This window comes from the organism of the source record quoted next, unplaced genomic scaffold (genome assembly GCF_019419815.1).
Source record: "Pyrus x bretschneideri cultivar Hongxiangsu unplaced genomic scaffold, Pyrus_bretschneideri_v1 Contig3, whole genome shotgun sequence".
Lineage (NCBI taxonomy): Eukaryota > Viridiplantae > Streptophyta > Magnoliopsida > Rosales > Rosaceae > Pyrus > Pyrus x bretschneideri.
The window spans coordinates 5665454-5693372 of NW_025999612.1; the positions used below are offsets into that span (position 1 = coordinate 5665454).

A 27919-nucleotide genomic window follows, 5' to 3' on the forward strand; every position below is an offset into this window, starting at 1 on the left:
CAATGTCACGTGGCACTACGTGATTGGTTGAAAATCTTAACGGAAATCTATTAAAAAAATAGTACGTTCGGATAATGACACGTGGCGTGACGAGATTGGTTAAAAATCTTATCGAAATCTTGCCTAAATTATTGTAAACAGGAAGTGACACATGGGTTGTCGGGATTGGTTGAAAATCTTAGCGGAAATCTATTCAAAAAATAGTACGTTCGGATAATGACACGTGGCGTGACGAGATTGGTTAAAAATCCTATCCGAAATTAAAACTATTTTTTTATTTATTATTTTATAAAAAAATTATTTAATATTTTAAATGGACTGGGTGCCAGCGCATTTTGTAGGGGTGGAGATCGTTTGTGCCAGCGCATTTTTAGACTAGGTGCCAGCACATTTTTTTTGGGGTGGAGATGCTTTGGCCTATTACTGTTCATTGGGTCTATTACTGTTCAATTAAGTAGATAAATGGGCTGGGTGCTGGCGCAAAGTGGATAGGGGTGAAGTTGCTCTAAGGGAAGGACACAATTTGGTATTTTGAATGTTTCACCATTTTGATGGATTTGGATCCCATCCGGATCCAAATTGTGTGGATCTTAGGAATTCTCATATCTTAGCCATTCATCGTGCATCATATGGTCAGAAACCATTTGACTTTTTTTATTTAAAATTAAACACAAATAGTACCTAACGAAAATTGGCCACATAATGTACGATTAACGGCTAGGATGTGGGGATCTCTAGGATCCCCACAAAGTGGATCCGAAGAGAATCCTCTTTTGACATGCTCCCTTTATATACAGAGAAGACGAGGGACACAAGGAATGGGTTATATACAGAGAAGAAGAGAGACACAAGGAATGGGTGATAGGAATGGTGAAGAATCAACTAGTTCCCCACTTGATATGCTTCCTGATTTCAAGTACTGGATTATGGATTTTTGAACTGAACCTTGGTTCGGCGCTCTATGCCGAATTCGGTTTCAAAAAACCGAAGACAAAATGTCCATTTCATCAATCCCCAGACTCTTTGAGTAGAATTCGGTTGTTAACTACCGAACCCCTTTATTTTTGTCAATTTTTTAGAGAGCCGGACAAACCAAGAACCAAAGGTTTATCGACTTCGGCCCATGAAAGGCGAACCCGCCTGAAGAAACTTGACCCGGATAATATGAAACAGAACTCAAAACCTCTCTCAAATACTCAAAAGTTTCAAGCTTTCCAACTCAAAATTCAGGCAACAAAATTGCAGAATTTAAAAAAATGAAGAATCATAAACCCTAAAAACACAAACTGCCGCATTTCCCTCTAAAATTAAACCCCAATTGCTCAATTTTTTTCATCTTCCCAGCAATGGCATCCATTGACATTCTCAATCCACCTAGAATTTGCATTCCCAAACCCCACACCCACTTCAAATCCCCAGCTCACTCGAAGCGATTTGGTTTGGTTCGGAAACTTCAACCGCAGCTGCCTCTCCGCCGCGGGTCACTCACCCTCCTCTGCCAAACGTCTTCCGGGCCGTCGTCAAGGTCCGGTGACAATAGCAAAACCCCCCAGGACGATTTTGTGGCCAGGGTTTTGAAGGAGAACCCGAGCCAGATTGAACCCAGGTACTTGGTTGGCGACAAGTTCTATACTTTGAAGGAAAAAGAGAGGTTGGGGAAGAATTCCAATGTGGGTTTTGTTGAACTCTTGGCGAAACGGCTGAATTTTTCGAAGCTGAAAAATGAGAGAATTGAGGGACAGAGTGATGGTGGAGTGAAGGATGATGCTGTGTATTTAAAGGACATTTTGAGGGAGTATAAGGGGAAGCTCTATGTGCCTGAGCAGATTTTCGGGACGGAGTTGCCGGAGGAAGAGCAATTTGAGAAGAGTTTGGAGGAATTACCCAGAATGAGCTATGAGGATTTTCTTAAAGCTGTGAAGAGTGAAAAGGTTAAGCTCTTGACTTCCAAGGAAGTTGCAGGGACTTCTTATGGGGTCAGTGATTACATTGTTGATTTGAAGGAGATACCCGGCCAAAAGAGCTTGCATCGAACCAAATGGTAAAAAATGACTAACCAGCTTGTTGCTTAAGGAGTTGTCATTTTTGTGGATGTTTTTGGTAGCTTATTGATATGTTTTTGCATATTTTCAGGGCAATGAGGCTGGATGAGGGTGAAGCTCAAGCTCTTTTGGAGGATTACATGGGCCCGAGATATGTGATTGAGGGGCATACTACGGTGATCAATCTTTGAACTCATTTGAGCTTAGTTAATTATAACTTGTGAATCAAATGGAAATTGGTTTTAAGAAAATGAAAACTAGCTATTGGTGAATTATCTAGTGGTACTTATTTTGCATGGTGTAAAATTAGAGTGTTTGGTATGTAGTCCCATTTTATACGGAGGTTCTGGTTTGAGTGCTTAAAAAGTAAGTTTGGCTGCATTAACTTTATTTTATTAATTGTAGTATCAGTGATAGAAAATGTTTGAGCTCAGTGAAAATAATCAGGTTCAAGAATTAACTTCAGACTTCAAATTTTGCGGCCATATCTTGTACTATATATCTAGACTTGAGGTTTTGGTCCTAGAACACAATGCATATATGTCATAGAAATCCATTTTTATTTTTATTTTTATTCATATAGAAGATTAATCTTTCCTTACTGTTTGATTCCTCTGCTGCAGTCTTGGGTTGGAAAGGTACCACAGTACCCTCATCCGGTGGCATCTTCCATATCTAGCAGAATGATGGTGGAGCTTGGAATGGTAACAGCTGTAATGGCTGCTGCAGCAGTTTTTATTGGAGGATTCCTGGCTTCTGCAGTATTTGCTGTTACCAGCTTCGTTTTTGCGTCAACTGTATACGTCGTATGGCCTATAGTCAAACCATTTACGAGACTTTTTCTTGGTCTCGTCTTGGGTATTTTGGAGAGAGTATGGGATAACCTTGTTGACTTTTTCAGTGATGGAGGCATTTTCTCTAAATTTTCTGAATTTTACACTTTTGGTGGTCTATCTGCCAGCATTGAGATGTTAAAACCAATAACGATTGTCCTTATGACCATGGTCATTCTTGTCCGTTTCACACTTTCAAGAAGACCTAAGAACTTCCGGAAGTGGGTAATGCTGCGTCATTTCTACAGTTTCATGCCTTGTATTATTATGCCATGGATTTGATCACCATGTGTTGCATTTGCTATGTGTAGGATCTGTGGCAAGGGATTGATTTTTCACGATCCAAAGCAGAAGCCCGTGTTGATGTTAGTTTTCTGATGGTTACACATTTTTCAACTTTCTATATTATTGAAGTTGTTCATAATGTTCTTAGAATTCTATTTTGTCTTGGCATGTGTTCAGGGGTCAACTGGAGTTAAGTTTAGTGATGTGGCAGGGATTGATGAAGCAGTAGAGGAACTTCTGGAGGTATTCGTTATATCTATTCTTTGAGAATAAATTGCTTAAATATTGTAAATTCTTTCGTGGTCTTATGTTGTTATAATTCTTAATGGTACATTCCTAATTAAGGGAAACTTATTAGTATCTTTGATATTCTGCTGATTAGTTGGTGAGGTACTTGAAGAACCCAGAACTATTTGACAAAATGGGAATAAAACCTCCGCATGGGGTTCTTTTAGAGGGTCCTCCTGGATGTGGCAAGGTTTGTTATTTGTGTAGACCTTCAATCAGTGTACAAATTACAATACATAAAATTATCACCATTACTAACTTTTCAGTTTACTCACCTGTTTCCAGACCCTGGTTGCGAAGGCCATAGCTGGTGAGGCTGGTGTTCCGTTTTACCAAATGGCTGGATCTGAATTTGTTGAAGTCTTAGTTGGTGTTGGTTCAGCTCGTATTAGGGATCTATTCAAAAGAGCCAAGGTGATTATACTTCCCATTTGTAGTTGGATTCTGTTAATTGTGATCAATCTTCTTTAGACTTTACTCCATTTTTAATCTTAAACATTTAAACCTGGACATATTTTTTGGAGGCACTATGCACTAACAAATTTGGTTCTCCTGAAGGGGAAGTGAGAACACAAACGAGTCATACTCTGCTATCAATTTCATAGTTTCGACTTTAAAATCGAATTTCCTCTTTAAAAGTGGTTCTGACTTCTGAAAGAGTGTTTTTATGAATTAAAGCCTCATATTCACTTTCTTGAAGTCTTTATTGGGATTGTTATGCTATGAATTGCTTTATTTTTTTGGTGCAGGTAAACAAACCATCTGTTATTTTCATTGATGAGATTGATGCATTGGCTACGAGGTATGAATATTTCTCTTGCTGAACTTTAATGATTTGTGCTATTGTTTGTGGTTTTAATTTTTTTTAACATACAGTAATTAACTTTATGGGATATCATTATTGTGCAAGGTGCCGGCTGACAAGAGCCTAGTGCTTAACTTTGAACTGGATGTTAATAAACTTATGGATATGTGTTTTCTATCCTGTGCTCAGGCGTCAAGGAATTTTCAAGGAAACTAGCGACCACCTGTATAATGCAGCCACTCAAGAGAGAGAAACTACTCTGAATCAGCTCTTAATAGAGCTTGATGGATTTGATACTGGTAAAGGTGTTATATTCTTAGCTGCTACAAATCGCCGGGATTTATTAGACCCTGCACTTCTTCGACCAGGTCGTTTTGATCGGAAGGTTTGTTCTCTTTCTAAAGTAAAAGACTGTTGGAACTAGGCTAGTGTGTTAGCTTCATGGAATTTAGTTCTTCTGTTTAAGCTTGAGAATGACATACATCGGTCATATTATACATCTGTATCTTATGTTAAATGAGCCATTCATCTATCCTCCAGTCATTGGTTGGATTTTCCCTGGTTGATCCGGATTATTCACTGACTGGAACTGAAATTTTCTGCTTGGTTATCCATAAATTCATTAAATTGTATATGCTAGCTTTGTTGAATGTAATTTCTTGGCTCATTATTATTTGGGTTGCATCCTGTAGATAAAAATTCGTCCTCCTGCTGCGAAGGGGAGATTGGATATTTTGAAAATCCATGCAAGCAAAGTGAAAATGTCACCATCTGTTGATTTGTCCAGCTATGCACAGAACTTACCAGGTATGCATCCGTCTTTGGTGCTCCATTGGATTTGTAATTTGAAGGCCTGAATCCAATTTTCTATTTATCAGGATGGACGGGAGCAAAGTTGGCTCAGCTGGTCCAAGAGGCTGCACTTGTCGCGGTGAGGAAGGGGCATGATTCAATTTTTCAGACAGACTTGGATGATGCTGTTGATAGACTCACTGTAGGACCAAAGCGGATTGGTATAGAGTTGGGCCATCTGGGTCAATGTCGTCGAGCCACTACTGAAGTTGGAGTGGCAATGACTTCTCATCTGCTTAGGCAATACGAAAACGCAGAAGTTGAACGGTGTGATCGCATTTCAATCATCCCTCGTGGTCAGGTGCTCTTTCTACTCCTTTATCTTCTTTTTCGTCCATAGTCTAATTTGTAATTCTTTGTTGCTTTGTATGTTTTCGGCACTGTCTGATGAAATAGTCACTGTTATGTGGTTCATTCTTGTCATGCTGTTGCATAATTTGGTAACCTGAATGATATATAGACGACCAACTATCTTCTTAGATTACTTAAAGCCAGGCAACTATCCTATCCTGTTAATTTTGCGGTTCTGTAACATGTCATGGCTACTTTGATATTACTGATATTTCCTTGTTTCCTATCACTTGTTACTTATGGTGTAATTTTGTCAAGTAATTTGTACAGACATTGTCACAAGTTGTATTTCATCGACTTGATGATGAATCATACATGTTTGAGCGCCGGCCACAATTGCTGCATCGCCTTCAGGTTTTATTTATTTATTTATTTTTTTTTGTTCTTGTAGTTTCTTTTTATACTGTATCCTATTAATCTGATGGTTTTTTTTTTCGTTCCTTTGTGCAGGTTTTACTTGGTGGAAGGGCCGCTGAAGAGGTCATATATGGACGAGACACATCAAGGGCATCGGTTGACTACCTTGCTGATGCATCTTGGCTTGCTCGTAAAATTTTAACCATGTCAGGCCGTTGTTCACTACTGTTTTTCTACCTCCTTGCTTTCTGTGTGGTTGTAATGATTTGATTTGATTAATCTCTCCTTATAGTTGGAATTTGGAGAATCCGATGGTCATACATGGAGAGCCACCACCTTGGAGGAAGAAGCTTGAATTTGTAGGCCCTCGGCTGGACTTCGAGGGATCACTATACCACGACTATGACCTGATTGAACCACCAGTGAACTTCAATTTGGATGATGATGTTGCAAAAAGGGCGGAAGAGCTGATACACAAAATGTATGACAAAACACTTTCTCTGCTTAAGAAGCATCACACGGCCTTGCTTAAAACTGTGAAGGTAATTGGTCTGGATGCAAATTCGTATATTAATATCTGGAATGCAAATTGAGATTGCATACGTGCAAATGAGCTGATTGCATTTAACTTCGAAGCGGTGCAATGACAGTGGGATTCATTGGCTTTCTTTCACCTCAGGTTCTTCTTGAACGCAAGGAAATTAGCGGTGAAGAAATTGATTTTATCTTGAACAAGTACCCTCCACAAACACCCTTAAAGCTTCTTTTAGGAGAGGAAAATCCTGGCAGCCTTAAGTTTGTCACACAAGAACAGGAACAGGAACAGGAACGCAAGTCAGAGTACGCCCTTCTATCTCAATCCAATGGAGAAAGCCTATGATTAAGCGAATAGGGACTCTCCATGGACTTGGGTGTATCGTGCATTCGTTGAGGACTGCATCGAAAGCTTCATTTCTAGATGGACTCACTTATGGGGACTCTCTTTTTTTATTTACTTTTTTTGGTGGTTGATAGATAATGTAGAAATGTGCACTCTCTAGATGGAGGCTGATATGGTGTAAGAAAGGAATTAGCTTCCAGATTCATCTCTACTTTTTCCATTTACAAATGAATGAGATTACTACTCAGATAGTTGAATGTCATGATCTCATTCAACTCTGTCACACAATTTTTCTCTAATTAGTTCCGCTATGTGACCTTGCTTAGAGGACTTGCATAAAATGGAGACGTCAAGGTGGCGGTGTCTCAAATCCTCATGCGATGTCATGTAAAAAAAAGCTAAAACATGTGGCAATGTGTGATAAGTTTTGACACAGCCTTGGGTACTCACGTTTCACATAAGTCTCTTCCTTTTTAAACAATGAAGCATAGCATGGTTACACGCATCAAATTTGTTTACCAATGTTTGCTTGTTATTGTGTGTCAGTGTCTCAATTATTCAAATTTCGGTTCATTTATAATTCAAACAACAATCTAATCTAATTTAAACAATTGGGAAAGACTGGAACTTGGTCCGTAAGAATGAGCACACAAGCTCTAACCAACTTGAATATGTGCACGTCTACAAATTACGGTTTAGTTTAGAGAGCAAATTCGGTGCCTCTGGTAGTGGGAGGTGGCGTTGATACTTGGGACCAAATTAAACCATTGTTAAGGAGAAATTTTTCATTGTGCTTGGAAACACTGGTAGACATCACGTGTCATTATATAAGTTGAGTGATTTTTTTCTTTTCAAGATGGTAATTTTTAACACAAGTATCTCACCACTTGTATAGTCACAGTGGTGTACAACTCTGTGTTCCTAAGAATTGAAAATTCTCTCGTTGCTGAGATGCGGGTCAAAAACTTGAACTCAAAAGCTCAAGGCTTATTAATTGAATTGCCTCCTAAAACTGCCATTTAGTCTTAATTTACACCCTGAAACTGGTTTTGTCTCATTTGCCCCCAGAAACTGACATTTTCAACTCTTTTGGTCTCACTTCATCTCATTCCGTAAAAGAAACGTTAAATTGAAGGGTATTTTGGACACATCACTATGTACACACCTCTTACACTAAAATTGTTAGTAATTTATCGCCAATTGGAATATGTGACTCAACAATGTGAAACTATTGTTTGCAAATTGTGCACATTTGCCTTGGATAAATTTTTTTGGTTTTGAGGTTTGCATAGGAAGTATTTTGTACCTGATAGCTTAATTGTTTTTTTTTTAGATTATATATTGTGCAACTGATTTGAGATCATTTTCTTATGGGTGAAACTTTGTGGTTAGGCCAATTTTGTTTATAAAGATATCTTGGAATTGGCTAATCATGTTTTCTTTATGTTGTAATAAGTATTTTTCAATCGCACAGTTTCATTGTGCTAGTACAATGATGCCTTGCAAATGAAATGACTCTAGAAACAAAAGTGTAACATTTATTTTGGTTTATATAATGTTTTGTTAGCAGAAAATTTTCTATTGATTGAATAATTTATTTTTAAAAATAATCAAAACACATGAGTTTAAATTAGAATTGTCAAAAATAGAATTAAAATTGTTTTAGTACGTATTGTAAAAAGTGAAATATCCAAAATACTTTTAAATTTAACATATTTTTTTACTAGAATAAGGTGAAATGGGACTAAAAATAAAATAATTAAAAACATCAATTTCAGAAAGTAAAGCAAAATAAAATTAATATCAAAAAGTAAATTAAGACTAAATTACAGTGTCAGACATTTCAATTAAAAAGCCAAAGCTCAAAATCCAAAAGCGACTTATGCGCCTCTCAACGGCGAAGAGCGGTTTCCGCAACAGTGGGAATAATTAGCCACAGAGACCCAAAAAGAAGAAAAACTTTGCCACAAAAAGCAGACAAGGACTTTTCCCGATTCCTATTCGTCAGGAAATCCTTCATTCTCTCTCCCTTCTCCTCTCTCTGCTATGTTTTTATGATGAAACATAAAGGCCCACCAAAACCCTCCAACCCAACGGCCATTTTTGCACAGAAGAAAGATGAAGAAGCCTCGGCACGGCTCCTTTTATACCAAAACCCAAACGAGAGACCACCACACCAGTATTGACGGCTCCAATTTCCAGGAAAGCTGCAGTTTTCAGAAAAGCACTGGGGGAGAAAGCTGCAAAAGCAAAAGTAAGAAATGCTACAACAACAAGAGCAAGAGCTTCTACGAGCTTTCTCTCTCTCTGATCTTCTCTCTCTGGTGCCTTGTATTCTTGTTCTACTCTAAGCTCGGTCTCGGCCATGGCAGTGGAGGTACTTGGAAATTTTATTGTCCATTTGGGTTTCATTTGTTTGGTTTTCTGGATTTGGATTTTTTTGTAAAGTTTGCCTCTTTTACCTGTAATTTCTTATTCCTTATGCACACTTCTCGACTTTGTGTGTTCTAGCAAACCCATTTGCCCAATCCGTATTTATATCAATAGATTGAAGAGAAATGGATAAAATAGAACAAAAGCTGGTGCCTTTAATTTTCTGCTCATAAGTTTCTCAGAGAAAATATATCCAAATGTCACGAAAGAATAAGATGGTTAACATTGTTTTGGACACTGTGCTATTGGTGAAATGAATTCCAAATATCCTTAATGGGTATGAGAAAGTGTCAATAGGTTCCAGTTTTGTTTTCATTCAACAAACTCCCGCGGAGATGGAAGTCGAGCAAGGGCTTCTCCGCCCAATTCTGATTGGTTTTGGGTTGGATGCTCACATTTTAACATAGAGGGGGTCTGTTACTTATTATCCGCGGTTAATGTTCTCAACAATTTTGTTTCTTTGTTAAAGAATGTTCATATCTTGGAGTCTAGATTCTGAGAAGTTCTATGTAGGTTTTCTATTTTTTCTTCTTTCGAATAATATGGTTTCACTATTGTTTTTTTCCTAACCAATGTCTCTGGTCTAGTTTATGGATTGATAACTTTGCTGAAGTGTAATGTTGGGGAAATCTCTTCAGCTAGTACCCTTATATTCTTCATCATCGATGAAATTATTTCTATGATTTTCAAAATCTTATCGTTTAGCTGGAGCTAAGAGAGTATTTTAATTGGAATCGCCATTCTGCTATTTTCGGATGCATGCTTTTAGGATAAGCTATTTGGGTGGCATTTCAGCTTTTACCCTTGTCTACTTATTTTTGCGGATTTGATCATTTAACTTGAGCACATATTTTCTTCAGGGAATTCAGCTCCTGATAACAGATCTACACATTATCCTAGTGTTCACAATGGTAAGCACGGTGACCATGCATGCTCATTTGTAGAAAATGGAAGCGGAAAACAGACAAATGGACTGGTATTGGATTTTACTTCGTCTCAAAGCTGTAACGATTCTGGAGTTTCTGACAACTATGCAATTTCCAAGTACTCACTTCCAGAGACGGATAGATTAGAAAAAATAGTTTGGAGTATTTTAGGCTATGGTGATTTGGTTTGTGAACTACATCAAGCACATGATTATAACACAAATCATTCAGGACAACTTCTGAATGGAGGAACTTCTCATCCCTCCTATCTCAATTTTGACGAATTTCAAAACATAACAAAGCAGGAAAAAGGTCAGGATATGCCTAGTCAGCTTGTTAACATTACCCAGGGGCTTGAATCTGATGGAACGGAATACAACTATGCCTCTGCATCCAAGGGTGCAAAAGTGGTGGCTCACAATAAGGAAGCAAAAGGAGCATGTAACATATTGGGAAAGGATCATGATAAGTACCTGAGAAACCCTTGTTCCGTCGGGGGAAAGTTTGTTATAGTTGAGCTTGCAGAAGAGACTCTGGTAAATTCTGTCAAGATTGCAAACTTCGAGCACTACTCTTCTAATTTCAAGGAATTTGAATTGTCTGGAAGTTTAAGCTATCCGGCAGAAGCGTGGACGCCATTGGGAAACTTTGTTGCTGCTAATGTCAAGCATGCTCAGACCTTTAAGCTGCCTGAACCCGAATGGGTAAGATACTTGAAGTTAGATTTACTAAGTCACTACGGGTCAGAGTTTTACTGCACATTAAGTGTTCTAGAGGTGTATGGCATTAACGCAATTGAGCGGATGCTTGAAGATCTGATTGTGGCGCCTGCAGAACCTGCAGCCAATAAATTAGCAGAGCCTAATTCAACTGTACAATCATCTCCAAGAGAAGAGGTTGGTTCAACTGATGGGAAAACAAGTAATGAAGGTCAAACTGGGGTTCGAACAGCTGGTGTAGGAATAGAAAGCGTTGAAGATACACAAAAAGTCAATGTAGATGTTACCAAAAATCCAATAACTACGAGCAAGATTCCAGAGCCGGTTCTGAAGGTTAGACAGCAGCCGAACGGAAGAATTCCTGGTGACTCAGTTCTGAAGATTTTGATGCAAAAAGTGAGGTCACTCGAGCTGAACTTAGCTGTGCTGGAGGAGTATATCAAAGAATTAAATCGAAGACAAGGGGGTATCTTGCCGGAGGTTGGTAAAGAGCTGTTGAGAATATCATTGCTTCTGGATCAATGCAAAACGGAGATTAAAGATATCTTGCAATGGAAGGAAATTATGGTACTACATTGTTTTTTCTTAGCACTTACTATACATATAATGTTATGCATATAATTTTTGGGACAGGAAGCTTATCAACCTAATTGTTTGGCGTTCTTCGATTCAGGAAAAAAGTATTACCGACCTTGAATCATGGAAAGCTGTTGTTTCATCCCAAGTGAATGCATTGGCCAGGGAAAATAACATGTTAAGGTTAGATATACATCTAACTTACAGGCTTTTGTGATGTAGTGAATTCTCCCGTCCTCGTTGCTTCACATCAATCTATAGACTCACTGACATCTCTTTGTTACTGCAGAATAGACATTGAGAAGGTTGTGAAGGATCAAGCGAGCCTCGAAAGCAAAGAGCTTGCAGTTCTAGCAGTTAGTCTTTTCTTTTTGTGCTTTGCAATTCTGAAACTAGTTTCAATGCAAATTTTGACATTTTTAAGAGGAGCCTCCTCCTCCTCGTCCTTGCCGTCTCAGTCTCAGCCTGAGAATGCATGCAGGAACAATAGAGGTTGGGTTTTGATGATTGTTAGCAGCAGCATGACAATATTTATTACTTTGATCTATAGTTAGAAATTCCTCTTAATTTTCTTGTAGTGCCAATCCAGCTTTAGCATTAGGTTCTTGGCCACTTGTTAATTTTAGATTTTTTATTTATTTGTATAATAGAAAGAAATTTGTTGCAGAAAAACCCAAAATTCATGTCTTCTATTTATGGATGAATCACAATTTCCGTGGTCAATAAGAAAATATTCCGAAATTGGTTCTTTGTTTCTGTTTTTTTTTTTTTGTTTTCCTAGAGTTTTGAAATTAATAATGTGACATCCCACGTCGCATAGGGGAGTGATCCTTATATGTATATTCTCATTTCTACCTAGCATGAGACCTTTTGGGAGCTCTCGGGTTCCATGGGAACTCCGAAGTTAAGCGAGTAGTGTGTGAGAGCATTCCCAGGATGGGTGATCCATCAGAAAGTTCTCGTGTGAGTTTCCAAAAACAAAATCGTGAGGGCGTGGTCGGAACCCAAAGGACAATATCGTGCTACAGTAGAGTAGAGCTCGGGATATGGTGGGAGCCCGAATTAGAATGTGACAAATAATATTTGCAAACGTGAATTATGTCAGTCAGTTAAAGCAGCGTGACGCCCCTAACTTACAAATTCGAATCCTGCTTACTCAGCAAAATAATTTAGAATATCTTCTTGTTGAAGACGTAAAAAAGATTTCTGGGCCCTTCGCTTGGTTTTAGCTGAAAGGTGGTGTGTCAAGGTCCAACTGGTCTTGCTTTGTTGCTCTGGAGAGCCCAAGCCTGTGTGATGTCGTTTTAATAGAATCTTTTTTTCGTAATATCCTTTTGTTCCGTACGATGAAAAATTGATACGTTGACCAAAAGGGCTAAAAGTCTGAAATGCCCTGCTACGCCGTCGTTCAAAATTTTTTGTGGCCTCTAAAATTGAATATTTTAAGTTTTTTGTATACGGCATAATAATTAGGCTAAATTCATCTAACATTGTTTTAGTCAATTCGATTAAACTCTGTTTTGGCAACAAAAAAAAATTGATTGAACTGTTACCGGATGAACAATTTTGTAGGCTCGTCTAACATAAAATTCGGTCCATATCTTAAGGAAAACAACCAAATGAATCTATCAGTATGGAAGATTTTTTTTTTTTTTTTTTTTTGGGACAAATGATAACGTAAGTGCGTTAAAAATGTTAGGAGAGAGGATCAGTGGAGATCGAAATCTGCACCACGTGCACAAATATTATTGTTTTCCGTCAATTTTTGTTTAAAATTTTATTTTCTTGTCTTCAAGTTTTGTTAAGTAGGGAAGAGAAGCATTACGCAGTCCGAAAATAGAAGCGCTGTTTGTAAATAAATCAAGTAAAATTTCAATGATAAAAATGAATTCCAACGAAAAAAATGATAAAAAAAATAATTTGAACAAGCAAAAGTCTAATTACGAAAACACCCCCAAGAAATTTTTAAAAGGACAGAGCATTTATTTGATTTTATTTAATATTTGACCCGGTACACACGGTTCGAGTTGATTCTCCGGACTCAGTCCGTTACCACTCACGAGTCACCAACTCACAACCATCCTCTCTTTCCCTCTTTCCGCACTTTAGCTCTGCAAAATTTCAATCCCCTCACCGTTTTCTAGGGTTTTTCAAACCGGAACCCACCGAGCCAAAACGCCCCAGTCTCGCCCCCACCCGCGGACGCAGCACACCCTTATCCTGGACCTCCCACCACCAGATTTCTAGGGTTTTTTCATGTTCTGCAGAGCTTTCATGTCTTATGAATGGAGATTATTTCCCTCACTCTCTCTTCTCCCCAAACCTTCTTTGTAGCCCTAATTTTTACTTTTCTCACCTTTTTCCTCGCTCTCCTCGCCGTCCGATCACTCCCCGGCAAACCCAAATCGGGCGGCGCTGCCTCTGCCACCTCGTCGTCGAGTGGAAGCGGAAAGGCCTGCCCTTGCTGTACTAGTCACCGGGAAGAGGTCGTTTCGGGCTCCGATTCGGGGCCCGTGAGCGCGCCGCACTTGAACGGCGGGACGGGTACGGACTTGACGGAGAAGCCGACGGCGGCGGCGGCCGTACTGGAGCGGCATACGGACGCGTCGATGATGGAGCAGCTGGTTCCGGAGATTACGACGCATGCCCTTAGCTATCTGGACTACCCGAGCCTCTGTAGGCTTTCGATGACCAATAAACACATGCGGTGGGCCGCCAATGATGATAATGCTTGGAAGGCGCTTTATCATAAGGTACGTGATTACTGAATTTTTTGTTGCATTTGAAGTATTTGTATGTGGGTGTTTGTTGAATTTTGATTTGAAGCTAAGATGGTTGCCCAATTGAAGGGATTGTGTTTGGTTGCAAAGAAAATGTGGGAAAATTGGGACCCTTTATTCATCTCTATCAACCGAAAATCCGTTGTGATTGCGTTTATAGTATTGGAACTTCGGAATGTTGTTTGACGTATGGTACATTTTCTAACTTAGGAATGTGGTTTGACATGTGGGATGGGATTAGGCTTTTGTACGGTTATTTATGGCACATTTCGGTGCCTGAGAGATTACAAGATTAATCCCTTTTATTTGCTTTTCGTATCGGTTTTGGTTAATGGAATGTTGTTTGACATATGTGATGAAATTAGGATCCTCCATGTTACCTATGGTACATTTTCTGACTTGGGAATGTGGTTTGACATGTGGGATGAGATTAGGCTTTTGTATGGTTATTTATGGTACATTTTCGGTGATGAAATTAGGATCCTCCATGTTACCTATGGTACATTTTCTGACTTGGGAATGTGGTTTGACATGTGGGATGAGATTAGGCTTTTGTATGGTTATTTATGGTACATTTTCGGTGCCCGAGAGATTACAAGATTAATCCTTTTTATTTGTTTTTCGTGTCGGTTTTGGTTAATGGATATCATTGGCTCTAGTCTTCTGCATGAAGTTTTCATTCCTTTAAATGGTGAAATTTCTTAAATTTAAACTTCCTACTGCATAATGGTTTTAGCGCATGGATAGCATGGGATTTAGCCCGAGAGATTGTGTGTTGAGGCATGTGTTTAGTTTAATTTGGAAACAGAGATTTTGTCTGTCTTTGAGAGCCTAGCCGGTGTCGGTTTCTTATGTACTGGCATCTGATACCAAAACATTTGTAAGAATATTTTGTTATGGGCCTTCAAATTTTCTTTCAGGACTTCACTTTGGAACAGGATAGCGTAACACCAGTTAATGGATGGAAAGCTTACTATGCTGCTACAAGAGCGATTGTGAATGTCAATACTGAATTCTTTAACTTTATCCGAGGAAGGTCACTTCCAGAAATGAGTCGTTTATGGCTGAATGCAGATTATGTGAAGTGTGTTCATGCCTCTGGAGAACTCTTTTCGGGGTAAGATGCCTCATTTGTGTACAACTGTACAACAACTGCATTTTTATGACTGTTTTCTTCTGTTAAGTTCATCCAAGTGATTGGGATTTTTTTTTTCTGTTTTTTTCATTCACTACCAGACCCTTTTTTGTTTTCATTCTGAAACTCCTGTTCTGCCTTGTGTTTTAACGGTTTTCTTTATTTGATGGGAGTGAAATGCTATTTTTTGAAACTTAGATTTAGGTAAAACAGTCAATCAAATATACATGACAGTTATTAGATGGCTTTCGGGTAGGGGTTATTGACATGACAGGAAGATCCCGTTCAATTATTTTTGGATTTTGGTGGAAATTGAAAGAGTGAGGGTTTGCGTATTGATCTTGAAACATTATTAGTTGTTTCTTTCTCTATAGAGCTGATTTTATTCTTGTGGTTTTAAATATCCATAACGCCTCTTTGGTTTTACGTTTGTGCCTGATTAATATATGACACCCGGAGCTAAGTCATTTTTGCTACCTCTTTAGGTACAATGCTGTTATACAGAGTTGGCAACTAGCATTTAATTGGGAGCAAGGGGTTAACTTTCAGATTCGAGATGTGCGTGCACGGGTTCTGACAGACATGGCTTGGGTTACCATGAAAACCTATGTTGAAATCGAAACTGGGCCATTCAGCGTGACCAACGTCTATGAGTTCCATAACGGGCGATGGTACATGGTGCATCATCATAGCTCTGTGATGGATGTAGAGGGAGAACAGCAGATTGTGCAGGGGTAACAAAGAAAGGAAGATATGATGATACCGATTATATAACTTAATACTAGTTTTAAGAAAATAGTGGTATCAATTGGAGGAGAAAGTCGATTTAACTTTCGATATATTTTCCCCGGAAAGATGTTTTTAATTTTTCCATCCTCAGTTTTGGTTGATTTTCTGGTAAAGGGGGTTTCCTTCCCTTTTCTCTCCCTGTTATTGCTATTATCATAATTGTTGATAATTTGTATTTGCGGAATTAATTAGTTGGATATAAAAATGAGTTGGAATGAGATCTAAAGCTTGAATGAACAAGGGACCTCAGAGTTCAAGTCTCATGAAAAGAGTAAGATATAGGGGGTTTTGGTATCCTTCCTGGTTTCGGTTCTGTTTTTTAAACTACGTGAGGACTGAGGAGTAACAAAAAGTTGAATCCTTTCCTGATGATTTTCACAAGAAATAACTGTAATCCGTTTGCTTACCTAATTTTGCACCAATAGCAGTCCACATTTAGAGGGGTGTAGTCAATCTGAGATTTGAGAAGATTTTAAAAGACTTTAAAATCCTAGTGTAGTCAATTAAAAGATTTTAAAGGATTTTAGAATCTATACAAATTTAGGTTGTAGTCCATTGAGATTTTATCAGAGATTTTAAAGTCCATCCAAATCTAAGTGTATTAAAAAAATTAAGATTTTGGAAGATTTCAATAAGTTGTGGATTTTGTGGGATTTGAGAGCAAAAGGTATATATAACCAAGACTAAAATGAATCCAACCTCACCCCTTAGGATTTCAAATCTTTTTCCATCTGGGACAGTCCTCAAATCTCTACCAACCCCAGCCACACAAGGTACCACCATATACTTTGGTAGAATCTCTTTTTGTAAGCGTTTCACAGTATTGTACACAGTTTGAGCTGAGTTTTTTTTATGAGTTCTCGAGTCATAGGGGAATCACGTTGATGCATAACCATTAGAACCCAATGTAGTGTTCAACATCATTGATTCCTACTCTACAGAATATTAGTTTGAAGCATTCAAGGATATATCATATATAGAATTTTGGTTAATAATGGAAAATTGAAGTTACAGTTAGGCTTGGTTGACTGCAAGGTGTGCAAGGGTGCAAGTAACAATTTATGATACTAGTTTCCTGTATTATTACGACCCCTAGACCTTAATTAGGCATGTATGATCATCGAAGGAAATGATCAATCTAGGATTTTGGTTAATGATACTCTCTCACCATTCTTATTTTTTAATGTCTCTGGTACTACAAGCACTACTGAAGTACCACATCGTATGTCTCTGGCAAAAGGGCAGTCGATGGTGATGGTTGTTGATGATGTAGTGCTCAAAAGCTCACCAAAGTTCTATTCATCTATCAATTGAGAGAGAGATGGAGCCATGATGGTGTGAAAGAGACCCGAAAAGGGAGGGGATAAAGTGGCTATCGAGTACAGTAGCGTAAGAGATTCTGCCTTATAATCGGGAATATATATACGTCACCAGATCAATGTGTGACATACATACATTTGGGTGTATATGGGGTATATACCTAATATTTTTTTGGAAATATATTTCCAAAACGTGAGTGAGATACTTATATTTGGATGCATCTGCAGTTATACCCAAGATTTTTCGGAAATATATCTTTAGGATTTTTTCAAGTGAGACATTGAGATGCATATACATGAGGATTTATTCAGTTACACTCAAGATTTTCTCCAATGAAAGATGATCCATAAGCTTATAATTCTTAACAAGAACGAATTAGTAAAAGGATGAGAGAAGTTAGAACTACAAAAAGTAAGGAAAGGGAATCGGATCAACTAGTCACGCTAATTGATCCATTTCTTAATTGTTAGTATTTAATTAATGATTTATAAGGAAAGTTAAGAGGTGAAATGATTATTATATCTACGCTTTTGGTAAGCACATGAAACTTAAGAATTAAAATGATTCTAATTCCTATTCTTGCACCAGTCAATGAATGTTGAAATTATAAACTATGTGTTGAATGTCAGTAATTGATTAGTAACGGGTTTTGCAGCATAATGTAAGCATGATCAATTAATGCTCGATCGAAACACTAATTTTTTCGTGCGTGTTTATGTTGAGTTAACATGTTGTTCGTAATTCTGTCGAGTCTAGGTGATCTAACCATCTCAGAGAAACATAGGTAAAAGGAGCCAAAAGGGGTTTGTTAACGTAACTGAATAAATAAAATGCGTGAAATAGATAACCATCTGAGGTTCCATGGTCTAGCGGTTAGGACATTAGACTCTGAATCTAGTAACCCGAGTTCAAATCTCGGTGGAACCTCCAACCATTTTCTTTTCTCCAATTTTTTTTTCACGCTTTTTAATTTTTCTAAATCTCGATGTGAACCTCACGATTGAAAGAAAAAGAGTGGGAAGGAAATTATCCAGTCCTCTCACTCCTCTCATCCTGCTGTGAAAACAATGGGAACATACCTTCTCTCACCTCCCATCCCACTCTCGCACTTCCCTCACACCACCACCGCCACCGCCACCAAGACATGGCTGCAATTCCATCCCTCTACAACAACTCTCATCAAAACCTCCTCCCCATCTTCTAAATCTCTCACCCTTCTCTCTTCAACTTCCTCACCTTCCTCAGTTGCAGAAGATGATGATTCTCTTGCTTCCCCATCACAGCCCCCCACTCAACAGCTTCCCCTCAGGTACTCCAAATCTTTCACCTCATTCTGTCACAAACCCACTAATTGGAACTTGGATTCCATCCCAAATTTTACATCTTTTTGCAGATATAGTATAATTTGAGAACTTTTCTGTGAGTTGATTTAAGTTTCTCTTTGGAAAAGTTGTGAACTTTGGTATGCAGGTGGTGTGAAATATAATATAGATTGCATCACTTGGAAACTTTTTGTTCAAATTTTGATTCTTTAATGTGGGATTTAGCTCTATGATTCTGAATTTTGATGATTAATTAAGGGGAACGAAACTTTCCGTTGATTCTCGTGTGTAGCGGGAGAAAAGGGGTTTACGGAAATCATTACGCTTAAAGAACATGTGTGTGTGGTATGTGGTGTTTAATGTGAACCAAATTTGGTGCAGTGGTTGTAAGTCCTGTGGGAGAGAGGAGGTGGAGAAGGGATGCAATGGGGAGGGAAGGATTCAGGGTGGAATTGCAACATTTCCAGGCTTTGGTTGGTGGCCTATAAAAGCTTACAGGCCCTGTCCTGGTTTTGTGGAATCTGGCGGCCGCTACAGGCGACAAGGGCAAAGCTTGGATGAGGTTGCCTTCGGAAGAGGGGGAAGAGGAGACTAACACTAAGGTAAAGATTTTGATTTCCCTGTAACAAGTAGGGATTGCTTTCCTAGTTTGTGTGTATAGCTCGAATGCTCGAGAGCAGATTACTGCATCGATGTTACTGAATACAATGTTATGCTCACAAATGAAATTGATTAGCAATGTTAAGGATGCTGCTTTCCCATAAATTTGGATTAAGCATTTAAATAAATGTTTCACAAATAAATCTATGCAAAAAGAAGTTTCGTTCGATTCTGAATTTGTCATCTGGTTTGTGCTGAAATCAAATCTCACTACACCCTAAGTGTAGCATCCACGAATCATGATACAAATTACTTTCCCGTCTTTAAAGTAATTCAATGATCATTGCTCATCCAAAGTTTAGATCTTCTGCAAGATATCAACTCCGATCTTATGTTGTTATTTCGATCACCTGATACTTTCTGCCAGACTTGTTGGCTTGTTATTTGTTATATTCTTCTACTTATTCTGTGTCATGTCATGTCATGCCATGTATATGCAGACTAAAGAAGGTCCAAGGACAGAAGAGGTAACTGCATCTCGGTAGAGCTTTGACGACGTATAGTTGATAACAAGTGTGAAGTCGTATAGGCGATGCCCAATTGGAGGGTTTTAATGTGAACCATCTGGTATATATCTACCACATTGAATTGAAAACTGGATGTGTGTTATATTTTCCTATACAGTTCAGATTCTTGTAGTCAAAGATTGATGCCGTGGTAAGTGTCATCGGAAAGTCCCTCTTTCCGGTGTTGTATCTTCTATCTTGTATATGAGCAACTCAAAGTTTCTGTTTCCTGACTAGAATCATCAGCTTAGATACTCACTTTGTTGCTCCCCGTCTTCTTATTAACAACACCGGGGTTCATTTCCAGATGATAATCGTTGGAGCCGATTGGTAATGAAGTCAAGTGTTGCTTGCTATCTTCTCGTTTTCTCTGCTTCATGCTTCGAATTGTGTTCAGTGAGATGAAAAGTCCGGTTTCTCAGGTCCATACCATCTTTTCCCCGAAACAAACACTGACCGCTGCGCTCGAGTTGTTACATTTGTGATGTGATTCGTGATAGTAAATAATAATTATTGGACCGAGAAGAAAAATTTTGATAGAATTGCCAAACTAAAAACAACTTTCATATTAAACAAGATTAACGTGGATTGAATAAGACCAAAATAAACTTGATTTCATGTTTTTGTAAAGAATATCTTACTAATGACGTGAACAATCATCCCTACTCAAGGTTTTTTTGGAGAATAAAAAGTTGTCGGATGCTTTTTATGCCTTAGACCAGTAAAATGGTGAAACGTGATGCATAACTGTGCTCCATTGCGCGCGGAATAGAAGCCCATTTTTGACAGCACCACCAAATACACAAGAATTCGGAGGCGCAGAGTGACACAGAGCTTCCCCAATTAAGCAAAAAAGAAGAAAACTTTTCAGAGATTTTCTGCGCCACAACCGAAAATTGAATTAAAATGGAAGCCGAAACCGAGCAGAAAATCGAGAAGACGGTGCGGAGAATCCTGGAGGAATCGGACATGGACGAGATGACGGAGTTCAAGATTCGGAAGCAGGCCTCCGAAGAGCTGGAGCTCGACCTCTCCAAGCCCCCCTACAGGGCTTTCGTCAAGCAGGTCGTCCAGTCCTTCCTCGAGGAGCAGAATCAGAAGGAACAAGCAGCAGCGCAGAAGGATGAAAACCCAGAAGCCGAAGGTGCCCAGGAACGGGAGTACGATGATAACGGCGATCTCGTGATTTGCAGGGTCAGTTTTTTCTGTCTGTTTCCCGATAAAAGTTGAATGGAATGTATTTTCTGTTGTTGGGTTTTGATTTTTTTTAGGTTTTTTGTTTATTGGGTTTTGGTTGTGATATGCAGCTCTCGGCGAAGAGGAAGGTGACGCTTCAGGAATTCAGAGGGAAGAATTTGGTGTCGATTAGGGAGTTTTATTTCAAAGATGGGAAAGAGCTTCCTACTGCCAAAGGTGATTTACTTAACTTTAATCCGATTATTAGCAGATTCTAATTCTGTGCATTTATATCAAGAAATGATTTGAGTTTGTAGCTGAAATTTCTGCTTATAGAGCTTAATCACAATTCATTTGTCTGGATTTGTTGATGGATGATGTCAATGCGACTCGTGATACTGAGTTCCAAGACGTTGTGAATAAGCTTTTGTTACATTGCTGCATTTTGCACAATCTGAATCTTGAATGTGTTCTTCGGCACAACGAACTTATGACTTAGGTTGTCATCTTGGTAGCAAAGGATTGGTGAGGGATTACGAAAAAAAAGGCTGAGTACCAAACCGGTCTTAGTAAACTACCAATGCCAATTGCTCTTCTTGTTTTCTGCATTGTTGTTTATAGTCAACGATGGTGGTAGTAGAGTACTAGAGTGGCTTTCAGTCACTTGTTTCCTTCTATTTTTTATACCCCTCGCTCCCTGACATGGATCGATTATGATCGATTATGACGAGAATAGACTTCTCTGTAGACTGTATTGCAATGTAATAGAAGAGTAACAGTCCACTTCCTTGGGGTTTCTCCCTTCTCGCTTATCGTTGTTTATTCAAAGTGCTCCATTCAGGAGAGACGGCTTATGTGGGAAAAACTTCAATTACTGTCCTAAGACATACAAGGTCTTGGATGGTTACGGTTGATTTTAATGCAATTTCATGTGTCTGAAAATCTTGATGTCGTTGCCTTCTGTGTATGCAACTAGTCTGTTATACCAAAATTGACCGAAATATTGCTTGTTTCTAGATTTCTTATACTTCTGCGTTGGTTGAACGGATACTGGTGACTGTCTTTTGTTTATTTACGGTGGTATTTATGTAAACATTTGTCTGCAGGAATAAGCTTGACAGAGGAGCAATGGTCAGTCTTCAAGAAGAATGTACCTGCTATAGAGAAAGCCATTAGTAAGATGGAGTCAAGAATCTGAGAATATCATCTGAAAATATCGAAATGTCTAATCCTTTTTAATCTATAGTACGTTGTTGGTTATAATGACATGGCTTGGGCTTTGGGGCTTCAAATTGGTCATTTGATGTCAGAATATGTTGTTTAGAACTCGAATACTGCTGTCACGTTTCTAATTATCCCTTAATGTTACGAAAGCAACCTGTTGCGTTCCCTGCTATCTACCGAAAGTTCATAGTTTACCCCTTGAAACCCTAAATTGATTGTCGTAGCAGATATGGATGATTGAAAGAGTGGTGTTGAATCGGTTCTAGTTACCTTCCATGTTTTAATTCAAGCATTCGAACAAGAAAGAACGAGGAGGAAAGAAATAAAGCATAAATGGAGGATGTTCTAATCCTTCATATTTGAAGAGATTCTTGTGTGTGTGTGGTGCATCCGAATCGACATGAACAAATGGGTTTTAAACCTCTATGCATTCTTTTTCTTTTGCTCTTTTTCGAGGATTAAGCTGTTTTCGGAAACAAAAAGCCAGAGAGCGATACACAGACTCATCGAATGTTCGTCATATGTACAAAATACTAAAAGAAAGTTCACAAGATAATCTTAACATAAGATGTGCTTAATCAAGTCTCAAGTTTTAGCCCTCTAAAACATTTGATTTGCCCTAAAAAATCTGAAAAGCATTGGGACAGAGAGACATGATGTTTCATATGACCGAGCTTTTTATATCCCAGGATCAGTTGGGGGCACCTTAAACAAGTTGGAGAAGATGGGCTTCCTCCAACCTCCTGCTCCTCCCCAAAGGCTCTTTGTATGCTTTGGAGTGCTTGCCCCTGCTCCTCCACTTGCAGCCATCCTCATCGTCTCAATCAGCGCCCCTGCGTCGCCATTTTCAGAAAATAACTCCTCCAATTGCTTAGTGTCAATCACCAGCTTCACCCTCCAAACCCCGTCGCCACCAGACGGCAGCACCTCAAGAGCCGACGACCCTTTCGCCAAATTCTCCACGAAATCTGATCCTGCACAAAATGACTTCTTCACAGGCTCAGGTTCAGCAGCCTCCATGACTTCAACTTCTGATCCTGCAACAAATGACTTCTTCACAGGCTCAGCTTCTGCAGCCTTCTCTAGGACTTCAACTGCAAGATTTGATGACCCGTTTGCCGAATTCTCCACGAAATCCGGTAGCGCACCAAATGACTTCTCCACAGGCTCAGCTTCCGCAGCCTCTGGTTTCTCAGCAACCCCATGTTTGCAAACCAGTGGCTGTGGCTTCAGCGGAAGAAGATAGTACTGGCCACTAATTAGGGTTTCTTGGTCAGACATCGGTAAGGAGGCCTTGCCCTGTTGGAAAATGCCATAGCCTGGAAAACCAGTGAGGATTTCAGCAGCTAGTTTAGGGCCTTTAAATTCTAGGACAGCCCCAGAATCTGTAAGAACCCTAATAGATTTAGGACACTCCCCAGAGGTTCCTGTGAGTGATGAACAGTTCCCCATTGTCAAATAATTTTTCCCACCTGTGGTCACAATTTCAGTGCCCACATATATTTAAGGTTTTGGAATCTTTTGGCAAAATATTAATGGGCAGACACTGGATGGAGGTTTGTCAGAAGAGACACACAGATTGTGTTTCTTTCAAAATATGTAAATATGGCTGCATGTGAAATTTTGAACCGTTGGGACAATTATTTTAGAGTCAAATTTTGAGTTGATCCAAGGCAAAGGAATAGAATAAGAGGTAGATTCGTGAGTTAAAATAATAGTAGGAAATGCGGCAGTTGGAAGAAGAAGACTGGATTCAAAATTTGAGTGGGTAGGGGATTTGTATTTGCCTGTGAAATCTTAGGTGATTGATGTTCCAAATATCTTAAAGTGTTAATTAGGCATTGAATTAGGTCTTCAATTTTGAAAAATATGTTCAATGTATCAGTGTCACGGGTTGTATAGTGCATACCATTAGCTAAACTTTGGTGTAAATCTTCACAGGGAAAATAGGAAAAAGTTAATAAATATTTCGACAAGTTAAAGTAAAGTTTTGATCTAACTAACGAGATGAATGAATCAAATTCTAAACTTCGGACAAAAAGATGAATACTCTAAACTAACTGCATGTAAGCACTTTTGTATAGAGATAAGATTTGTTATAAGAGTCCCCAAGTAAATGGACCAACAACACAATCAAATAAAGGCATATAAACTCGTGACTTTGACTTATGCTCAATATTACTAGAGATAAATAATGTGGGTGTAGCTATATTAGCTAGATCGCTATCCCTATGCAGAGTTAGAATCTTCTTTTTTACAATGATAATAGTTTCCAGTAAAATATCATATAACTAAGGTTATTGAATCTTATCGCAGTTGTGGTACGCATGCAAAGATAAAAGAACACACTGTGATGGCGAGACATATTTGAATGCAACTACATCATAAAAGTTGTCACTCATTGAGCCCACGTACATGGAGATATAATTATGATGTCTGCAATATTATTTGTTCCATCAATTCTGTGTATACATGGGACCTCTAGTAAATATTTTCCACATTGCAGTATTTGTTTGAGCGGTGATCCACGCACCTTCCCATTTTTGTTTTGTCTGCATCTCACGAAGAGAAAACATATACATATTCATCTTAGTTTTCATGTTTCAGAATTTTAAGATTCGAGGATTGATCGAACGCTCTCGCTCATTGCTCAATAGGTATCGAGAGGACTCGATCAGTGTTCGAGATGGGCCTTGTGTTTTAAAATAAAGCGGAGTAAAGCATGCAAATGGGGTAGTACGTACCAGAGTGGTATTTGGCACAGTGGTGAAGTGAACAACCAAGTTTGCAGTAGTGAATAGTCTCATCAATCACAGTTGGAGCCTCAGCCGTTTCACACATGTTGTAACATTTTTCGACGCATTCTGCAGTTAGAGACAAACCGCAATGTCGAAGGCACCTTTCGAGACATTTTCTGTCCACTGCGATTGCAGGCCTGGTGCTATTAAGAGAAAGAATATCATCATAATCACCACAGAGCTGGTATGGGCGACGAAATTCAACTTCCTTTTTTTGAGTTTCCAACTCAACAGTCGATATTTGACAGTGTACCCTAATTTGGAACAGTTTAATTGTGTGCCAATCCAGAAGCTTATACAGGGACACCTTTACATAAGGTCATCTCCAACTGAATGGTCCAGAGGGTCAAAGGGTCGAAAATAGCCCAAAAATCGTCTCCAATCGAGGGTTAGGCTAGAGGGCTTGTGGAATCTAAGAGGGTGACCAAAGGGCTAGAGGGCTGGCTACATGCAGCCAGCCCGGGGTTAGCCAGAAAAAACATTAATCATGTCGGTTATAACCGACTTAATATAAATGTATTCCTGTCGATTAAATTTGAATCCAATGGCTGCTAGATGGCGCTAGTTGCCTTTGGATCCTTTTTTATTTTATTTTTTATTTTTTAGGTTTTTTGGCCTTTTTTTTTTAATTCCCAAAAATTCTAATTTTTTTTCCTATAAATACCTAAACTATTCATTCACCATTCCTCACAAAATTTTCACCATTCCTACACCATTTCAATTCTCATATTTTCTTTCCTCTTTCAAAAATCTATCCTTCAACTTTTTGAATAATTTTCAAATGGCCTCGTCTGTAATGAAAGTTAGGGTTTGGACCCGAAAAGAAGATGAAGCTCTTTGTAAGGCTTATAGATGGGTGTCGGAAGATAGTGTGAGGGGGAATTGTCAAACAAATGACGGTGTTTGGACTCGTGTGTCCAAAATATACTTAGAGTTCTATGAAGGCACCACTCCAGTGAATATTTGAAACCACGAGAGTTGTTCTTCAAGATGGAAGAAACATCTTTAGCCAAGTTTGAACAAATGGCATCAAGCATTGTTAGCAGCCGCAAGTAGACATGAAAGCGGCACTAATTACTACGACGAAGTACGTGTTTTCACAATTTATTTTAAATATTTAATTATATTACATTTAATTTCATAAATTAATTTCCTTTAATTTTTTTCTAGGTACGCCAAGCGGAGGAATTGTATATGGAGAGCAGCTTGAAACCCTTTCAGTTTCACAGTTGTTGGGAAATTTGTAAAGGGTGGGTATTATTTGAAGATCCACCACATAGAGCTCCTACGCGAGATGTTCAGAATTGCATCCTCAGCTGCAGATATGGATGAAGATGGATCTCCAACCATTCAACAAACAAGGGTAGAAAGTCCGTCTTCAGGTGAAGGTTCCATACCTAGGGCTATGGGACGAAACAAGGCGCAAAGGTTGAAGGAAAAGAGCAAGGCAAATGATGATTACCCCGCTCAACATGAAGTGGCGGCCTTATTGCGATTAATAGCGGAGCAAAATGCCCTTGAGGTGGAAGAAAGGAAAAGTAGGCATGAAGAATGGGCCGAACAAATACAAGAAGAGATGGATGATAAGAATATGGAAATGAACACTTCGAATTACACTCCAATGAGTAAAGCCTATTTTGATAGGAAAAAAAAAATTTATGACTCAGCGGTAGTTGTTTACCTCTGACTATACTCCTACAATGGCGGATGATGAATGTCACATCCCGGCCCGGGGCGGATCACTTCCCGGGCCCACTCCACCACCGTAGCACGATATTGTCCGCTTTGGGCTTACCATTCCCTCACGGTTTTGTTTTTGGGAACTCACGAGCAACTTCCCAGTGGGTCACCCATCATGGGATTGCTCTAGCCCTCTTCTCGCTTAACTTCGGAGTTTCTATGGAACCTGAAGCCAGTGAGCTCCCAAAAGGCCTCGTGCTAGGTAGGGATGGGAATATACATATAAGGATCACTCCCCTGGGCGATGTGGGATGTCACAATCCACCCCCCTTAGGGGCCCGACGTCCTCATCGGCACACATGCGATCAGGGTTAGGCTCTGATACCAATTGTCACATCCCGGCCCGGGCCCCCATCACAACCCAGGCCCGCTTCACCACCGTAGCACGATATTGTCCGCTTTGGGCTTACCATTCCCTCACGGTTTTGTTTTTGGGAACTCACGAGCAACTTCCCAGTGGGTCACCCATCATGGGATTGCTCTAGCCCCTTCTCGCTTAACTTCGGAGTTTCTACGGAACTCGAAGCCAGTGAGCTCCCAAAAGGCCTCGTGCTAGGTAGGGATGGGAATATACATATAAGGATCACTCCCCTGGGCGATGTGGGATGTCACAATGAAGATGATGTTGATTATGGATATTAAATTTAAGTTGTTGTAGTTTTTAATTTCAAGTTAATGTTGTTTTTAAATTTTATTTGTAGTTTTTAAATTTAATTTGTAATTTTTAAATTTAATTCGTCGTTTTTAATTGTAATTTTTAAGTTTAAGTTGTTGTTGGATTTGAATTTAAGTTGTAGTTTTTAAATTTAAATAATAAATTATATTTGGCCCTTTGGTTGGAGACAGTTTTTTGTGACAGGGCTAAAACGAGTCCTATGGCCCTTTGGCCCTCGGTTGGAGATGGAGGTAAATATAGCCATGTATTGTTCATTAAAATATTAATATCTTGGAGGGCCAGAGGGCCAGAGGGCTAAAACGAGTTCTCTGGCCAGCCCTCGGTTAGAGATGGCCTAAAAGCATCCCCAATGAGGGGCTCTATATGTATCCCTCACTGGGGATGCTCTACATATAATTACATATTAACAGACATATTTAATTTAATTCAGGTAACATGTGTATGTA

General features: G+C 39.0%; 5 protein-coding genes and 1 non-coding gene across 7 annotated transcripts; all 6 read left to right on the forward strand.

Moving 5' to 3' along the window:
* Positions 1-1177: 1177 nt before the first annotated feature.
* LOC103949248 (probable inactive ATP-dependent zinc metalloprotease FTSHI 1, chloroplastic) lies at positions 1178-6940 on the forward strand. The gene is made up of 15 exons (XM_009360353.3): positions 1178-2041; positions 2134-2218; positions 2666-3100; positions 3187-3240; positions 3338-3403; positions 3543-3638; positions 3734-3862; positions 4198-4250; positions 4443-4638; positions 4946-5060; positions 5132-5406; positions 5727-5810; positions 5907-6019; positions 6106-6355; positions 6493-6940. Exons 1-15 carry the CDS (start codon positions 1347-1349, stop codon positions 6691-6693), a joined length of 2847 nt encoding a protein of 948 aa, XP_009358628.1. The 5' UTR covers positions 1178-1346; the 3' UTR covers positions 6694-6940.
* A 1626-nt stretch (positions 6941-8566) lies between these two features.
* Positions 8567-11914, forward strand: LOC103949249 (SUN domain-containing protein 5). 2 transcript variants are annotated; one of them, XM_009360354.3, is made up of 4 exons: positions 8567-9070; positions 9987-11338; positions 11445-11530; positions 11637-11914. In XM_009360354.3, the coding sequence occupies exons 1-4, from the start codon at positions 8812-8814 to the stop codon at positions 11899-11901; spliced, it is 1962 nt and encodes a 653-aa protein (XP_009358629.1). In that variant the 5' UTR covers positions 8567-8811; the 3' UTR covers positions 11902-11914. The 2 variants fall into 2 exon arrangements, with proteins under 2 accessions (XP_009358629.1, XP_009358630.1); XM_009360355.3 differs by having other exon boundaries at positions 11642-11784.
* Positions 11915-13568: 1654 nt separating this feature from the next.
* Positions 13569-16269, forward strand: LOC103949250 (F-box protein SKIP8). Its single transcript, XM_009360356.3, has 3 exons — positions 13569-14100; positions 15048-15244; positions 15748-16269. Exons 1-3 carry the CDS (start codon positions 13633-13635, stop codon positions 15998-16000), a joined length of 918 nt encoding a protein of 305 aa, XP_009358631.2. The 5' UTR covers positions 13569-13632; the 3' UTR covers positions 16001-16269.
* Positions 16270-18226: 1957 nt separating this feature from the next.
* TRNAQ-CUG lies at positions 18227-18298 on the forward strand. The gene has a single exon. It is a non-coding gene; the product is annotated as a tRNA-Gln (tRNA).
* Positions 18299-18368: 70 nt separating this feature from the next.
* On the forward strand, positions 18369-20117 carry LOC103949251. The gene is made up of 3 exons (XM_009360357.3): positions 18369-18680; positions 19075-19295; positions 19794-20117. Exons 1-2 carry the CDS (start codon positions 18439-18441, stop codon positions 19286-19288), a joined length of 456 nt encoding a protein of 151 aa, XP_009358632.1. The 5' UTR covers positions 18369-18438; the 3' UTR covers positions 19289-19295; positions 19794-20117.
* A 155-nt stretch (positions 20118-20272) lies between these two features.
* LOC103949252 (RNA polymerase II transcriptional coactivator KELP) lies at positions 20273-22431 on the forward strand. Its single transcript, XM_009360358.3, has 3 exons — positions 20273-21053; positions 21167-21272; positions 22142-22431. The coding sequence occupies exons 1-3, from the start codon at positions 20766-20768 to the stop codon at positions 22231-22233; spliced, it is 486 nt and encodes a 161-aa protein (XP_009358633.1). The 5' UTR covers positions 20273-20765; the 3' UTR covers positions 22234-22431.
* The last annotated feature ends 5488 nt before the right edge of the window (positions 22432-27919 follow it).